Source organism: Lacerta agilis, chromosome 8 (genome assembly GCF_009819535.1).
Source record: "Lacerta agilis isolate rLacAgi1 chromosome 8, rLacAgi1.pri, whole genome shotgun sequence".
Taxonomy (NCBI): Eukaryota; Metazoa; Chordata; class Lepidosauria; order Squamata; family Lacertidae; genus Lacerta; species Lacerta agilis.
Window position 1 is genome coordinate 38,618,104 of NC_046319.1, and position 18,090 is coordinate 38,636,193.

Sequence of the window (18,090 nt, forward strand, 5' to 3'; positions counted from 1 at the left end):
GCACCCAAACTGCATATGTGTCCTCTCTGCAGCGGTTCAATTATTGTATTGATTTAGAACTTCCAGCATTCCCTTGCATAGTGTGATGCAGTTGGTGGGAACAAATAAATACCAGAAAATATTTCAGCTGTGTCCGGCAAAGGCTAATGGCATAGTGCAACCTTAGCCAATCTGCTGCCCTGTGGAACTTTTGGACTACAACTCCCATCAGTCCCAGCCAACAGGGGGTGATGGGAGTTGTAGTCCAAAACATTTTCAGGGCAACGAGTTAGAGAAGGCTGGCCTAGTGTCATAGGAGTTTGCACTAAACCACTTGATCTCTGGATGCAATGAATAAAAACATACTCTTTCTCCCATTCCCTTCACAGCTTGGAGCCAATCACAGTGGGCTTCAGAAGTTAGTAGATGCCTTGCCATCAATTAAACACAAGGTAAAGATAATTTTAACCTTAGTTGCTATTCAGTATCCATCTCACACAATGCACAGGAGCAATCAATAGGTTTGCCCTGAAGTCAAGCTGAAGCCAACCTGACGATGAGCATTCCTGGATGATGCATGCGCCTGTTGTGTTTATGCTGGTGGCCTTATGGTGCCTGTGTTATGCCACAGGTGGCCTAGAGCACTGGAACCTCACAATGCCTTGCTCCCACTTTGAGCCAGGCATTTGTTCAGAGTTGAGCAGTCTGATTCCAAGCAGAGGAGCCAGGATGTGTGTGCCATTCTCCCAGTGGCTTCTGGAAGGGCTGTAGCTCAGTGGAAGAGCGTCTGCCTTGCATGCAGAAGGTCCCAGGTTTGATCTCTGGCAGCATCGACTGGGAGAGAACCCAGCCTGTAACCATGGAGAGCTGCTGCCAGTCCATGTAGACAATATTGTGTTAAGATGAGCCAGTGGTCTGACTTCGTATAGGATAGCTTCCTATGTACCGGTACATATATAAAAAGATAAGATCGTCCCTGCCTACAAGCTCACAGTCTGACAGAAGCAGTACAAAAGGAGCTGAGGCCTGCTATATGTGGTGGGGATGCTGTGGTGGAGAACTGTATTGAATTGTGGCTCCTCTCTCCACGCTTGGTGCCTGAGGACCCAGGAAGGCTGGTCAAGCTGAGGATCCCATCACAAATAACCCAGACTAATCACTGATGCTTGCATTTGCTAGGATGATCTCGTTGAGTTTGATGAATTTGACCCGTCCTGCTTGTTGCCATCATGCCCTGATTATTGGACGTACGCAGGATCTCTGACCACCCCGCCGCTTTCAGAGTCCGTCACCTGGATCATCAAGAAGAAGGCGATAGAGGTTGATGATGATCAGGTAGAGCAAATGGAAACTTGCCATATGTAGTTGGTGTATTGCTGGGGATGAATGTGGGAAAGCAGAAGGAAGCATGAGATTCTCAGGTGGGAAAAAGCTTTCTAGGAGGAACTTGGTGTCTTCTAAAATGTGAGTGCAACATTTTCACCTCTGCACGTGCAGTATAGAAGGCACATACTGCTGAATAATACCTGCAGATGTATCCAACACTGTAAGGCTGAGTTTATATGTGGAAAGGCAAATCTTTAAAACTTCTTATTGTGGAGGATTTGTGTGGGTTGTTTTTGTTTTTTGCAAGTTAAACTAGTAGACATGAACATGTAACTTGCAATCATGTGGGTAAAAAAATTGTAATTTTTATTTGGTATCTTAAAGCTTCCCTCCCAATGCTAATTGCAGCTTCGAGGGAGATAGGGCTGCAGGTTTTTTTGGGTGACTTTGGGATCATGGTGGGGTGGGGGGAGGTTAAGCCCTCTCAGTGAAAATTGTCCAGTTCCTTTGTTAATTGTTTTGTAAACTGACATGATTGCAAATGGCATGTTGAGCATTGCATCCAATTTGGCTCCAAGTATGAGCATTTTAAACAACGTCTGGTGCAGAGAGAGAGAGACAGATGATGAGAAACAAAATGAAATGCTTCCTGTTCCTAACAGTGGCAGTACAATAATATCACTATTGAAACAAGCAAAAACGTACGGATTCTCATTTGGAAGCAATTCCTGCTTATCTTAGTGGGATTTACTTTCATGGCTGGGTCCTGAGGATTTCAACTATTTTCTTCTTTTTAAGCTCAGTTCCTTCCATCTCTAAAACACCTGCTTTTGTGGCACGCATTGGGCCTTTCCAGTTTCCGTGGGTCAAATTATGTTTGAATTCTTTTCCTAGCAACGGGCTTATCACTTTTGTCCTTAGATTCCTTTTCCAGGATTCACTAACTCGGTACAGTCATAATGCTTAACCATGGTTTGCTTTCCTTTAGCCAAAGCTGAGCATTGCATCTGAGTCATGAATACAAATTGATCACAAACCTGAGTGTGAAATTGTGACTTGTGATTAATGTTTTCTTTCATTTAAAGACTTGCATTCCATTTTTGTTTCAGAAGAAGAGATCTGTAGTGGCCAATAGGATTCAGGTTGAAACAAACAAAAGCTAACTTTAAAATGTATAACACAATCAGAACAACAACAAAGTAATAACTGTTGTTGAGCAAACCATGGTTAAGACAGCTTCCCTGTTAACAGCAGCCTGGCCTTGCATGGCCTCTGGGTGCAGAGCTTAGCTAGTTACGATAAACTGTGGTTGCTTTTGTTGCACATTTGGGATCTTCAGGGCCAAGGCAACAAACCATAGTTATGACTGCACTGGGCCTCTAACTTCTGGGTGTTTGAATTCTGGAAACTGAGGCAGCTTAAGAATGTAGGCTTGATTAAGAGATGGCATGCCGCCATCCTGTGAATGTCTAGGATTCGATAATGTTCTCAAAGGCTGACATGCTGCAAATGATAAGATATGGATTTTGTCTCCAGGTGGCAAAGGGCAGCCCAGTCTCTACTTAAGCAGCTCGGGAAGAGAGCCGAACCATTAACTTGGGTGTTAGAGGGAGGTGTGTGTGTGAGAGGGGGGGGGGAGAGAGAGAGAGAGAGATCAATTTTGTTTCTTCCCTAACCCTTTCTGGACTTTGCTCTTTCTCATTTCCAGCTTGAGATGTTTCGGATGTTGCTCTTCACCCCTGCGGGAGAAGAAGAGCAAAGGATGGTGGACAATTTCCGTCCACTTCAGCCAATAATGGATCGTACCGTCCGTTCCTCTTTCCTAATCCAGCACCAACGGAACATTGAAACAAGATCAGACGAACAGATACACCATGCCCAGCAGCAAACACCCCAGACGGGGCACATGCGCCTTTAAGGAGAGGGGGGGGGGAAATATATATATATATACAATGTTTATTAGCACTTTATATGTTTCAAATGTATCTTGATACATGGTCACTTACTTTAAAGGGTATTGGGTTGGTTTTGGGGTCCTTTCCTCTTCTAACAAGCTGCTTTTTCTGTAGCACAATAACCTGCTTTAACTTAAACCCCTCCCACAAATAGCCATTCAGAGTATGCATCAAGTAGAATTCCAAGCTTTGTCATCAAGACTTCTCATATATATATATATATATATATATATATACACACACACACACACACACAGAGAGAGAGAGAGAGATTCTCAGTTTCATAAGCTGCAAAAGATGTCCCCAAGTGGACACATTCAAGGAAAGACATAACTAAAGCATAGCTGTAGGAAATGTAGAGTTTGCAAGAGTAATGACTTTTTTTAATGAATGGACATGTGCTTATATTGGTACACACGGTCCAATTCTGTCTACCTCTGAGCTCTTAACTTTATAACAGTTATCTAATTTTTCACTGTATCTTTTGTGCCTACCAGAGGTGTTTGTTTTAGTTCTCTTAGATCCAGGGAATGAGCCCTTTCCACAAACCAGTGGATTTAAATGGATTCTGGATGAAATCCTAAGTGTATTTTCTTGGAAATGATCTCAGTTAAGATCAGCGGGACCAAGATTCCAAGGAAATGGGCATAGGACTGGGCTTTATGTGTACGTACTTATCAGTATATATTTACTGACATGGTTGGGACTCCCATGTGCACACTTCGTCATGAGCACACCTAATATAGATAACAAGCCTCATCCGGGATCCATCTTCTGCTAAAGCTATCTTGAGATCTATCATGTGCCAGAATTAATCAATTGCTTTTAGCATTGCAGCCCTTGTCAGATTCCCCCCCCCCCCAAATATCACGTAATAGTACTGGGGAGTGTTCTGTTACAGTTTCAGCATGTGCATGTCAAAAGTAGAAATAAATGGTTCTAGCAGTTTTGAAAAACAAGCTTCATTAACCATGTTACTTAAATTCCAGGGTGAACTGAAATCCACCTTCTGCAAGCATCAGTTTTGTTTACATGTGTGCCCTTATTTTGGTTCATACAAAAGTGGGATTAATTTTACGTTTCCCACTCGCCCACAGGGAGTGACTCTGTCTTCAGCACACGGCTTGTTTTCTGCAAGGGTGTCCTCTCCTTTTCAATCATAGGCTGGTGGGTCTTGTGTGCCAAATATAACTTGAGTATAGCAAAAGTTAGAATATGTCATCAGCCATATGGATATATTTGGACCAATCTATTCTCAGAAACTAAATAGGGCAGGTGTGGAAAATCTTTGGCCCTCCAGATGTTGCTGAACTACAACTCCCATCATCCCTGGCCGTTGCTCAAGCTTGCTGGGGCTGATGGGAGTTGTACTTCAGCAACATCTGGAGGGGCCCCACACTTGGCCTCAGGATAGGAGCTCAGTTTGGCATGCACAATTGTTTTAATCCTTGCAGAAGGTGGCAACTTTGGGTTATGGCCAGTGTTAGTTCTACTCAGAGAAGACCCATTCAAATGAATGGACATGACTAACTCGGGCCCATTAATTTCAGTGGGTCTACTTAGTTGGATCAATCCTTTAATTCCACTTAGGCTGGTGAGGACAGCAGCCAGGTAGTTTACACAGCTTTTAGGAAATGGGATTGGCTTCTGTACTTCAGGGTTGCCTTTTTGACTTGTCTTTTTGATAAATGGTTTATTTTCCTGACTGTTCTTAATGCCTGTGTATTTATAAAATCTGCTATCATATACAGTATACCCCTTGTTCCAAATATGCTAAATGAATTGCTTTCAAATTAGTAATAGTGCGATGCGGTGATTCTGATTTAATTAATGTGTCTCCTTGTGGCTTGGATACCAGGCAGAAACAGTTATTATAGGCTTTTAACACATGTTTTCTAAAACAAAAAACCTTAGACACTTAAGTTGGTGAATTGGTTAAACACAATGCGTATTTACAAACCTCTCCTCCTGTGTTGCCAGAAGTTATTTCAGTTTTATCCTCCTTTTGGCGAGGAAAAATGAACTGTTTCATTGTATGGAGAGCGCCTCTGACTAGATAAAAAATCTACTGAATTGCATTGTACTTGGAACGGAAGAACAATAACACACTGTGTTGAGAGCAGTACTTGATGAAGAATAACGTAATGGTTCATTATGCTCCTGGACTGCATGAAACATGCACTCCAAAAGCAATCTGGGTGCTTTGAATACCATTGTATTTGCCTGTTCGCTTGAGCAGTAACCATAAAGAATACCAAGCAAACTGCCTACTGGGCATTTTTTAAAAAAAATTCTGTAAATCACTGGGGCCTCCCAGGGGAGATCTGGATGGAGGCTGGATGGTTTGCCTGGCCTCCTCCCTCCATCTTCCCAGTGGAGTGGCTAGGTTGCATGCAGAAGCAGCGCATGAACGTGCTGGCACAATACAGTGTTGTGGGACCCCTGAGCCAAGCAGGGCTTTTCATGAATGCTAGGCCAGAGGTTTCTGAAATGGCTCAGAAGCATTTGAACCTCTCAAGTTAAGAGAAGCAGAGAGCACTGATTTGCAAGCTATTCTGGGGGCAAGCCTATATAAAGAAATTGTGACACGTTTGCACAAAAAAAAGTACATCGGCATCTCAGAATGAAAGAACTGGTTGCATATAAAATGGCTCTGAAATATGTGATAGGTGCTTTAAGCTGATAAATGTCTGTACCATTTGCTTTTAATGGGGGAACCACATTATATGCATTTCAAGGAATCAAACTCATTTTGTAACTAGGCCTCAGCAATATTAATAATTTGACCCCGTTCTTCCACTCCCTCCTATTTTGACCCCTATTTTTGACACATATTCTTATGCGAAAACATTCTCTGCCTCTTCTCTCCCTGCGTTTTCAGCGTTGAGTTGTACTGTACAAAAATGCCCCTCTCCAATCTTCCGCCTGACTCCTGGCTTCTATGAATCAATGTCTGGAAAGAAACTTCTACACCATCCAGTATCATAATGCCCGTGAAGTAGCAAAAGGGCTTCTGGTAGCAGCACCTTGCAACCTCTGGGTGCGCGGGACCCTCCATCAAATCCTTGCCCCGTGATAAAGCTGATGCTGTTCCAAGAACAGAACATGTCTAAACTGAAGCAAGTTCTGGGACGAGTGGAGATTCTTTGTTCTATACCAGGCATGTCCAACAGGTCGGTCGCAATCTGCCGATCGGTCGCGGGATGTTAATGACCGATTGCGTCCAATTAAAGAAGTAGAAAAAAGTAACTGTGCCAAAACTCAACAACAGCTTTGCCTCCCCCCCCCCAAAAGTTCAGCAACTTTGCCTGGCAATGAAAATGAGTAAATTACAGCCAGTGTTTTTATAGATCGCAGTCTCTTGGGAGTTGGACATGCCTGTTCTATACAAATCGTCTGCTGCAGGATTGTGTCATAAAGATGATATCTAAATCAATTAGCTATTGAATGCTAGGACCGGCTCCAGATATTGGCTAGAACGTAAAACCGTGTGTATGGCAAATAGCTTACATTTTGGAGCAAAGCAATTATCCTGATAGTTGAAAGTCACCTGTGCATTATCTCTGGCCTTGGGGCCACTTTTGCTTCAGGTGTAATTATGCCATGTGGGCAAGGAGTCCCTTTGATGTGACAAACACCGCTTGTCTGAGTATTAGCACATGGGAGTACTGATTCTATAATTGAATCTTCTTCAAAGGGTCCATGGCTGAATGCAAGGACCGGAGTGGTGATAATAGGGCAAGCACTCAGAGCTGTTACTCCTGTGTTCTGCGTGGTAACTTCAAAGCTCCGAGTGCAAAATAATCCCCTTTCCTTTTGCAGAAGAGACGAGTTTCATATATTCGAAATGGTTGGAAATGGACATAATCTAATTTTACCGTGTGAATGGGTGGAAAGAGCTCTAGACCCGAGTTCAAATGGTTGCCAGCCACAGACTATTTGGAGGGTGTATACTGCACATTTCTACTCCTTCAAGCAGGATATATGTTTCTCCATCCATAAAACGGGGGTTGCCATTGCCTTTGCAGTAGGAGGAATGAGAATGGGAAGCCTTTGAGCCTACCCTGAACCACTGGGGATATAGCAGGCCATTCACTTAAATAGATGAAGTTCATTTGAGCTGCTTCCGGAAAACTGAAATGAGTAAGTTGAATGAAACCAAAACCCAGGAAAACAGCTTGATCTTAGAACTGAACAGAACGTGGATGGTTGCTTGCAAATCTTCGCTGAATCCAGGCAAGAACTGAATTGGGAAAGAAAGAAAAAAGTTACTGGCCTCAACATAAATTTCAGGGCCCACCCTATTCTGGAGATTGTAGCCTGTTTTAACTGTTTTTCATCTTAAATTGTTGGTAACCTGCCCTGGGACCTGCTGGGGAAGGATTGGTAATAAATAATCATCATAATTTGATACTGGCTTCTAAGGCCACGTTGCCCTTTTGGATCAGGCCATTCCCACCAGCTGCCTCCTAGAGACATCGTAAAAAAATAAAAAATCATTGTATGTATGTATGTACCGGTATTTACTGACTAGAGAGATCTAGAAACATCACACAAGTACATTCAAATATGTGTAAAAAAGCAAAGGCAGTAATAATGAATAGTGCAGAGTGTCTTGGTGTATCCAGAATAAGCTGTTATCTCTGCCCTTCAGGAGGGTCTGGCATGACCCCTGCTGCAGTCTGCTCTTTGCTGTGATGTCATTCAAACTAAAAAAGAAAATGTGTGCTTGATAGGAAGCAAGCAGGACACTTGAGAGGGCTGGAGGCCTGGAGGTTGGGAGCTTTCTCCCAGGAAAGCTTTGAAAATGGCTGACAGCCTGTCAAATCCTGCAGTAGGTCTCTGCTTAGCTCCAGCTTTCCCCCCATGGCAGGATGGTAAAGTGCACTTGTTTGTCCTGCTTTCTGGTTTCCCACAGGCATCTGGTCAGCAACTGTGAGAACAGGATTCTGGACTAAATGGGCCATTGGGCTGATCTAGCAGGCTCATCCTGTGTTATGAGTTGGAATCCAAAAAAACTCTAGATTCTGCAGATTCTCCATCCCTTAGGTAATAGGCTGGAGGTTCCATAATGAGCCTGTGCCTTGAGACCATGTCCATCTAGAGCTATTTGGAGGGAGCAAAGTGCTTTAAATGTGTGGTGTGGACATGATGGTCCTTAGAGCATTGAGTCCACTAGGGGGCAGGAGGTGATAATGGAAAAGCCCCAAAATGAGTGCAGTACGGATGAACTCCAGTAGCCTGGATGTTGTGTGTTAAGAACTGAAGCCCAGCCTGATTATTTTTACAAGGACTGAGATGGTAACCTACCTTTGAGCCTAGATAGGGAATCTATGCAGACAATTCTGAATGTTTGTCAAAGTTGTTGTTCTTTAACATGTATAACATAGTCCGCAGCAAGCCAGGCCACCATACTGGTGATCTAAGGAGGCTGACATTGCTCTCTGATGCAACAATCTTTTATTTAAAACAGGGGCGTTTGTGAGCTTTCTTCACATGATGCAAGTTGACATTTTAAATCAGGGGAGGGTAACCTTTTTCAGCATTCAGACATGGACATCCTTCTGGGGACTGCTTGCCTATGGTGGCAGGGCCAGTGGCGGAAGTGCGTGAAGCAGTGGATGTGGAGGTATTGAGGGGGTGCTCATCAAATCTGCAGATGGCACCAAACTGGGAGGCATATGCAATGGCGCAGAAGACAGCATCGGTATTCAAGATTATCTTAATGGATTGGATCCAAACTAACAAAATGAATTTCAGTAGGGACAAATGTAAGGTTCTACACTTAGGCAGGAAGAACCAGATGCACAAATATAGGATGGGGGATACCTGGCTTGCCAGGTGAAAAGGATCTAGGGGTCTTAATAGACCACAAGCTTAACATGGGTCAACAATGTGATGCAGCAGCAAAAGAAGCTAATGCTGCTCTAGGCTGCATCAACAGAAGTCTAGTGTCCTCATCAAGGGAAGTCATAGTCCCACTGTATTGGCCAGACCGCACTTGGAGTAATGTGTCCAATTCTGGACACCACAATTTAAGAAGCATATTGATAAGTTGGAACGTGTGTAGGGGAAGGTGACCAAGATGATAAAGGGTCTGAAAACCAAGCCTTATGGGGAACCATTGAAGGAGTTGGGTATGTTTAGCCTGGAAAAGAAGAAACAAAATAAATAAAATAATTCCTTCCAGTAGCACCTTAGAGACCAACTAAGTTTGTTCTTGGTATGAGCTTTCGTGTGCATGCACACTTCTTCAGGCATGCACATGAAAGCTCATACCAAGAACAAACTTAGTTGGTCTCTAAGGTGCTACTGGAAGGAATTTTTTATTTTTTATTTTGGCAGACCAACATGGCTACCTACCTGTAACTGGAAAAGAAGAGTGAGAGGATATAGGATAGATATTTCCAGATATCTACAGAGCTGTCATATGGAAGATGCAGAAAATTTGTTTTCTCCTGTTCTGGAAACTAGGACCCGAACCAATGCTTTCAATTTACAAGAAATGAGATTTTGACTAAACATCAGGAAGAACTTTCTGCCAGAAAGAACTATTTCACAGTGGAATTGACTCTCTTGGAAGGCGGTAGACCAGGGGTCCCCAAACTAAGGCCTGGGGGCCGGATGCGGCCCAATCGCCTTCTAAATTGGGCCTGTGGACGGTCCGGAAATCAGCGTGTTTTTATATGAGTAGAATGTGTCCTTTTATTTAAAATGCATCTCTGGGTTATTTGTGGGGCCTGCCTGGTGTTTTTACATGAGTAGAATGTGTGCTTTTATTTAAAATGCATCTCTGGGTTATTTGTGGGGCATAGGAATTTGTTCATATTTCTTTTTTCAAAATATAGTCCGCCCCCCCCCCCACAAGATCTTTGTGTTGGTATATTTGTGTTGGTCTGCACATGACCTGGCCTGTGGATCCAGGTCACAAGATGGAAGACCTTTCTTTTACTCATGTCACATGGTGAATATTTTCAGGAGGTTGCCAGGTGTAAACTGGGCATGTGTGAGAGGAATTATTAATGGGGGAGGCTGATCCACTGGGGCAAAGGAGGCTCAGCCCTACCAACCTCTGTCTGTCCTGAGCCAGCCTCCACTTGCCTGCCTTCTTGTTTACTAGCCCACGGACCTGCCCTGGCTGCCAGATTCCTTCTCCTCCTCCGTTTTGTCCCTGTGGAATACAGCAGAAAGGAGGATGGGGACTGAACTCAAACTGGAATTGGCTCTGTCCCTCATTGGCTCTGTCTCCGCTTCCCACAGGGCCTGGCTTTGCCAACTGATGGCATCTCTGTCTTCCATCCTGCCAGTCCCAATGGGTACAAGCCACTGCTGCTATTCTTCGCACACTCAGTTCTGTACAAATTTTAAAAGGTGAGGCAAGCCCTTCTATCAAAAACAAAGATTCAAAACCCAAAGGCTGCTGAGACCTGCCCATACATGACCTTTGAAAAAAGGAAACTGGTGGCCAGGACTTAACCCCCCATGGCCCCCTCCACCTCTTCCCCCCTTTTTTCTTCTTAATGTACGGTAACCCTAATGTCTGCAGGAGACTCTTGAGAGTCCCATGGACTGCAAGAAGATCAAACCTATCCATCCTTAAAGAAATCAGCCCTGAGTGCTCACTGGAAGGGCAGATCCTGAAGTTGAAGCTCCAGTACTTTGGCCACCTCATGAGAAGAGAAGACTCCCTAGAAAAGACCCTGATGTTGAGAAAGATGGAGGGCACAAGGAGAAGGGGACGACAGAGGATGGGATGGTTGGACAGTGTTCTCGAAGCAATTAGCATGAGTTTGGCCAAACTGCGGGAGGCAGTGGAGGATAGGGGTGCCTGGCGTGCTCTGGTCCATGGGGTCACGAAGAGTCGGACACGACTGAACAACAACAACAACCCTAATGTATCAACAAATGAAACTGACCTATGGAAAATGTAACTTGAAAAAAGAGACATTGCGCATACCTTTGTAAACCAAGAAAACTTTAATAAAATATTTATTTTAAAACTGCAAAAAAGATTAAAAAGATGATGGCATCGTAATGATGATGCTATTCAAGCAGCACCGTCTCCGGACACTCTACATTTTGGGTCAGTCAGAATGGCTTTGCACATCTACATTAGCTACACTTTCTTTGTCTGCATAGTTTCCGGGGGGGGGGCGGGGAGTCGCATACAAAACGTGTTAGCCACGTCTCAGCAAGAAACGTATGTATATAAGACCACGTGTCAGTAAGAAGCAGCAGCCAGCTGGGAAGCTGCTTTCTGCTGGCTCCCGCCCAGTGCATGCGTAAAGCTACCCTTGGGACTCTGAAAGGGCAGGAGAAGGCGCTCTCTTGCCTTCGGCTTGACCCGTGGGGATCTCACTTTCCCCGAGCAGTACGCTATTTGCATCCGATCAAAGGAGCCCCGCCGCCAACACCTCTTCTTTCCTTGCAATGGCTCTGCGGGGCGATCAAGAACCGGCTTGAAGCAGCCGGTGCCAGGATGCGCAGTCCCTTCCCGCGCGGCCCCGCTGCTGCTTCTCTGGGGCTCCTGTCAGGCGCGGCGGTGGGCGCCCTTCCTCCTCCCGGCCAAACGGGGGTGATCTCGCGTCTCCCCTCTTTCTGGCGCGGCCAGCACGTGTTGGGGAGGGGCCGGGCCGGCCTCCCATTCATTCCGCCCACCCCCCAGCAGGGGGTGCCGGCACCATAAAAAGGGCCCGCGAAGAGGGCGCCGCCGTCCAGGGCGCTAAAGGCAGCGAAGGGAGCCGGCGTGTCGCGCGCCTTGCTCGTGCCGGGCCGACGAGCGAGCGAGCAAACAAGCAAGCAAGCAAGCGAGGAGCTTCGGGTGGCGCAAACAGGCTCAGGGGAGCGGCCATCTCGGCTCTCCGCGGGCGGCAGCGCCCACAGCAGCAGTAGCAGCCTCGCTATCCGCCAAGCCGGCCTCGCCATGTCCGGCGCCGGCGGCGTGGTGAAGAAGCGCGGCTCGGCCGCCTCGTCGGGGCCGCCGGAGGAGGAGGAGAAAAAGCAGATGCTGTCCGGGGCGGCGGGCGACGGCGCGGGGCCGGAGGCTCACGAGAACGGCTGCGCACCGCTGCCGTCTCCGGGCGCCGGCGGCGGGGACCCGTGTTCGCCCGGCGTGGCCCTGAAGCGCAACATCACGCTGCTCAACGGCGTGGCCATCATCGTGGGCACCATCATCGGCTCGGGCATCTTCGTGACGCCCACGGGGGTAGTGAAGGAGGCCGGCTCGCCGGGGCTGTCGCTCGTGGTGTGGGCGGCCTGCGGCGTCTTCTCCATCGTGGGCGCCCTCTGCTACGCCGAGCTGGGCACCACCATCTCCAAGTCGGGCGGCGACTACGCCTACATGCTGGAGGTCTACGGCTCGCTGCCGGCCTTCCTCAAGCTCTGGATCGAGCTGCTCATCATCCGGCCCTCCTCGCAGTACATCGTCGCCTTCGTCTTCGCCACCTACCTCCTCAAGCCCATCTTCCCTGCCTGCCCCGTCCCCATCGGCGCCGCCAAGCTCGTCGCCTGCCTCTGCGTTCGTGAGTATCTTGGGCTCGGCGCGCGCTGTCCTCGGAGGCACTCTGTACGCGCTCAGGGGCACGCCGGCCGAAGTGCTGAGTGAGCCTCGCTTTAGGAAAGCGGGGCAGGGGGAGGGAGCTAGAGCAGCGGACTACGTTGGTTGAGCACGTGGCCGGTGCCATTTCTGGCACCGCCCAGGTGCCTAACTCAGCGTGGGGGGGGGGGAGAAGGGGCTTCTGGGGCGCAGTTGCTGCCGGTCCAGGGGTGTCCTTCGCGGTTGGGGCGCTGGGGAGGACTGGCCTCCTAAAACGAGGCAGGACCCGGTATATAAAAAAAATGGCCTCCTGGGATTACGGGAGACGTGTGGGTCTCTTCGGTTGGGTGCTGTGGTGGCGAAGCGAGAGAGCTGGTAAATCTTAAGGCATTCGTTTAATTTGTTAAACATGGTGCGAAACGCCAAAGTTTTATAAGCAAAGTGGTTTACCCTGATGTCCTACTTGGAGTAGACCCACTGAAGTTAATGGATATGCCTAATTTTGGTTCATCGATTTAATCTGAATAGAACTCGGATAGATGCAATCCTGTATACCAAATAGTAATAATTCCTTAAACGAGACCAGTAATCGGAAGACGTCGGTAGTAATGGAGGGTGCTTGGAAATCGGGAGTGTGTGTGTGTGTGTGTGTGTGTGTGTCGGAGCCTCAGCACATGTTGCCGCCGTCAGGTGAGGTTTGACTTGTAGAGCCGGCCCTGTGATTCAGGGGGAGCTGGAATAACAAGGGGGGGTGGGAGTGGGTGGAGACTCAGTAGAATGAATTAGCCACTGTGAAAGCTGCATTTTGTGCAGTTCAGGGTTTTATGGAAAACAAGATGAAGTCGTCTGCTTTTTAGAGGGGGTATGGAGGGGCATTTTTCTTTTGGAGGAGGGGGCAGGAGATCCTGCTGTGGCCTGCCAGGTGTTGTTGGACTCCAGGGGTTGTTGGACTCCCATTTGCCATAGCAGCAGCCAGCATGTCCAGTGATCAAATATTGTGGGGACTGGAATGCAGAGACAGCATCTTGGGGGGGGGGCACAGCAAGATCCCCACCCTCTGCTTTAGAGGACTGTTCTCAGGGAAATAATGTTTCCTTGACTCTTAGTGCCCCCTCCCCCCTAGTTTCTGTCAAAAAGACTGGAAAACATACCATACCTTTTTTTTTTTTTAACCTGACAGGTAGTGTTTCTGAAGAGCCACAGTTATCAAAAGCTGGTTCCACTTTCATCTTGTGGTCCCAGTTCCACTTGGCCCCAAAGAAGAGATCTCCTTGCCATGAAAAAAAATCAATATATTAAAAATTGTGTTTTGTGTGTGTATTTCTGATCCAGAAATGTAGCTCTTATCTTATCAGTCCTTGGGTAACTTGTGTGTTTATGAAGTTTTCTGTTTACTCTTTTTGCTGTTTCTCCACTTGCCCAGTATCTGGCTCTGATAAGAACCACCATGCTGAATCAAGCCCAAGGGTCTGTCTAGTCCAGCATCCTGTTATCACAGTGGCTCGTGGTGGCTGGGAGCTGCCGATACCCTTGTCCTTCATGGACGAGGTGTAGGTGCCTCCTCCACAAGCAAAGTAGGTATTACTATTTATCTAAAGGGTCATTTAAACACTGTACATTCAAAGCACATCTTCCCTCTAGAGAATCCTGGGAGCTGTAGTAGCAGCTCTGTGAGAGACTGTGGTATAAATGTGCTACAGATGCATTTTGTTGCAACTGTTTTGACGTGATTTGTGGATTAGGGTAGCTGTTTTCTGAATGGATCCTTTACCTGAAGTATGAAGAACCTGTGGACCTCCCAGTTATTAGGAGACTCCAACTCCCATCATCCCTGACTGTTGGCTGTGTGTGGTTGGGGCTGATGGGAGTTGGTGTCCAACAATATCTAGGATCCAGGTTCTCCATGGCTAGTGTATTTCCATTTCCTAGCAAATGTGCCTTTTCCCTATTGGTGAAGAACTTTTTCTTAGTTCTGTTGCTGTTTTGTTAATTTATTGTTTTTAGAAGTATTGCATAATAAGTTTATTCAGCACCTAAATTTTTAAAACTGGTGGATCAGAAGCAGAGTTCATGCTTTGCACCCAAAGGGTTCAATCCCTAACACTTCAGGGAGAGCCAATGCCAGCCAATATATAAAGACAGTGCTGAGCTAGACCGGCCAATCCTGTGACTTGATATAAGGCAGCTTCTTATGTTGCTATGTGCATATATTAAAAGATTGTGCAGGCACACATTCCTAGCAAACATTAAAGAAAAGGGAAAATTAATGGGTAGGGCAGAGGAAAGCAAGCACTGAACCAGCTGCTCCTTCACTGGGCAAGGGATGGGGCCCAATTGGTCTCCCTCTTGCCCTGATGTTCTTCCTGGGAAGCAGAAAGTGCAGCCTCCCAGTGGCTCTCTACATTACCTGGCTGATGGCAGAGCCCAGAGTGTGCCTCACTAGGTTTACTTTGGTTTCTCCCTTTCCGTCCATGGAGGATTTTCAGTAGGATTCAAGGGATGCAGGCTGTTATTGTTTACACTCCTCCCGGCTTAACCTCGTGCATAGATAGCTCAGGGCAAATTGTGTTCTGTGCAGGAGTCAGCAGTGCTTTAAAGTCTCCCCTTGCGTGTACATTGCCACTCCCTATTTAATTCCCTTGGCTCCCGCCATCTGTCATTTTGCAACCTCTCCTCCTCTCCCCAATTCATTTTGCCTTGCATACTTCATGGCCTGTGTCTGGCTGCGGAGGCTATACTTGTCACTTATTTTAATTCCAAAGCGTTTATAAAATATCTAAGCACTGTACAAAACAATAACCATATCACTGAAAAGAAAAATACTACATACCGGTAGAACCAGTAAAACAGTAGTATAAAAACATATAAAGAAGAGTCAGATTAAAGCTAGAGTCTAATTTTATGGCCTAGGGAAAGTCTGGGCAACAAGATCTGTCTTTACAAGACGTCAACTGACGGTTGCGGCTTCACACCCCAAAGTACGGGGCGGCAGTGAAAAATACGACCGTTTTGGGGTCACAGCCCTGTGATATTCTGTAAGGTGTGATGTCACAAGTAGAATTTCATCAGATGACGATGGGCCCTGTATGGCACCCGCTTTGCCTTGGCCGGCGCTAAATAAGCATTAAACATTCATGGGGCTTCTAGTTTCAAGTTGCACTTGCTCCATTGGGGTAGAGTCTCTCTCCTCTCCTCTCGCCCCAGGGCAATTGGTCTGGAGCAACCAAGGGGAAGAGCGCTTTGGAATTTGAAAATTGCACAACTGGTTTCGCCAAGAGCAAACCTCCCCTTGGCTTGATGCTCGTTTTGATTGTGGCACTCTTCCCGATAGGTGGGGTAGCTTGGCTTCTAGATGTTACTGACTCCCCTTGTCACCTTGAGGCCCAGTGGTAACCTGGGGGAGAAAAGAAAATGGTAACTTGGGGGCACTTTCATGGGGGGGTCAGTAGTGCATGCAGATGAGCCTCTTCTCGGTTTGAGCACAGCTGAAAATACCTGGATTGTCTGGAAGCAGCAAACTCAGCATCAGGTTGTGCAGTATTTGGATGCAAGGTTTTTTGTTTGACACCTGCCTGGATTATCTCACGTAGCAACAACACATAGGCTCACAATTTAGAATCTAGTTGCTATCCTGACTTAACCTCTTCCTGGTACAGAAGCTTTTAATGCATGTCAAGTAAAAATTGTTTTCTAACTTTGCAGTGTCTGAGTTTAGGGTACTTGGAGTGAGCTGCTGCCTGGCTTTTGTCTGGAGCTTTTGGTTAAATCCTTCTATATCTTTCCTTTTGCTTTGGGAGATCCCTGCTAATTGGTGCCTTTTGATGTGCTCCTCCTTCCCTCCCTGTTCCCCATCCATATGCATGCTTGAGTTAACTGTGGAATCTCTGATGTGGCTCAGAGGCATTGTTTCAACCCTACCATTACCTGTTCCTAGACTGACAATTTGAAAGGCAGAGATTCCAGCCACACTCTCTGGCCTCCCAAGAGCTTTAGAAGGAGGGGAGGTGCTGGCCTGGAGCCAGTGCTAACACCTTGATCTGATAGTGTTACTTGGGAGGGTAACTCTCCCCCATGTAAGTGTGCTTTGGATCACCACCTTGTGCCATGCTCATCCGAACAGGCAAACAATGACCTTTTCCGTTGCAGGAGAAATTGCAACTGCAGTGACTGGTGTTCAGGGACTACTGACTCCGACAAGTGGAGGCCAGACATGCCCGTTTGCATTTATTTATTTATTGCATTCATATACCATCTTTTAATCCTCCTCATTTAGTCCTCACAACAACCCTGCAAGGTAGGTTAGGGTGAGAGGCAGTGACTGGCCCTAAGACACCCAGCAAGCTTCATGGCCTAGTGGGGATTTGAACCGTGGTCTCTCAGGTCCTAATCCAGCTAGTAGCTATGTATAGCTTCTTTTGTCTGCCATGAGTTCTGCTCTCTCTCCGTTTAAAGCCACCCACACCTGTCAGCGCTGTCCAAAGCGGCAGCAAGCAATATTTGAATCCCTCTAGAAAATTACATACATCGTTTTATTTGTGTGCCGCCTTTCCGCTGTTCAAAATATTCTCAAGGCAGCTTGCAGCATGGCAAAAATGCATAACTTACAACCTAACAAAAGGAATCATAAAAGGTAAATAAAACATTAAAAATGCACAACCGAACCATCTCCACATAAATCACAAGATCTAAAACAAAGACGTAAAAACCAGCAGCAACAACCCCCCCAGCCCAAGAGTCTGTTCATCAGGCTCAGCTTTTGTAGCTGGAGTCAGTCCTGGCCCCACCCTCCCAGGCCAGGTGGAAAACGCCTACAGGAGAAGGGAGCAAGTCTTCCAGGACTCTCAGCCAAGATGGCCTCTTCAGCAGCCCCAGCTTTTGTCGCTGGGGTCAATCAGATTCCCAATCTCTCGCCGGGCATTTCTAAACTCTGTGCCTGCACAGAGCTTTGTGGGAGCGATCAGCTTGTTTCTCATTCCCAAGTCTCATTCAGGGAAGCTTGCCTCCATTGGGGATTCTGCAGGTGCTGCCTGCCATGTTGGAAGCAGGGGCCAGCCTCGCACTGGACCATGTGACATGGTGGCGGAGGCTCTCTTTTGACTTCTGCCATTTTAGCATCAGGTACTTCGGAGGCAGGCATGGCTGAGCACGGCAAGCCTTAAAGCGAAAATGGAGACGGGGTGGGGTGGGGGGAGAGACGCACGTAGGGGAGGAGGGGTGTCACGTGCTGTTGCCAGGCAACCTCTCATGGTACCACATTGCTGCTGGATTCTAACGGGAATCAATGGGAGACAATTG

At 46.8% G+C, this 18,090-nt stretch overlaps 2 protein-coding genes and 1 non-coding gene across 4 annotated transcripts in view; all 3 read left to right on the top strand.

Annotated features, from left to right (window-relative positions):
• CA5A (carbonic anhydrase 5A) overlaps positions 1 to 3,247 on the top strand; it is a 30,044-nt gene extending 26,797 nt beyond the window's left edge. For both annotated transcript variants that reach the window (XM_033157018.1, XM_033157017.1), the window contains exons 5-7: positions 369 to 431; positions 1,159 to 1,314; positions 3,014 to 3,247. In XM_033157018.1, the coding sequence (XP_033012909.1) occupies positions 369 to 431; positions 1,159 to 1,314; positions 3,014 to 3,223 (429 nt within the window). In that variant the 3' untranslated portion in view covers positions 3,224 to 3,247. The remainder of the gene's footprint in view (positions 1 to 368; positions 432 to 1,158; positions 1,315 to 3,013) is intronic.
• On the top strand, positions 742 to 812 carry TRNAA-UGC. Its single transcript has one exon. It is a non-coding gene; the product is annotated as a tRNA-Ala (tRNA).
• An 8,896-nt stretch (positions 3,248 to 12,143) lies between the features above and the next one.
• SLC7A5 (solute carrier family 7 member 5) overlaps positions 12,144 to 18,090 on the top strand; it is a 45,594-nt gene continuing 39,647 nt past the window's right edge. Inside the window, exon 1 of the mRNA XM_033157021.1 lies at positions 12,144 to 12,781. Within this exon, the coding sequence (XP_033012912.1) occupies positions 12,184 to 12,781 (598 nt within the window). The 5' untranslated portion in view covers positions 12,144 to 12,183. The remainder of the gene's footprint in view (positions 12,782 to 18,090) is intronic.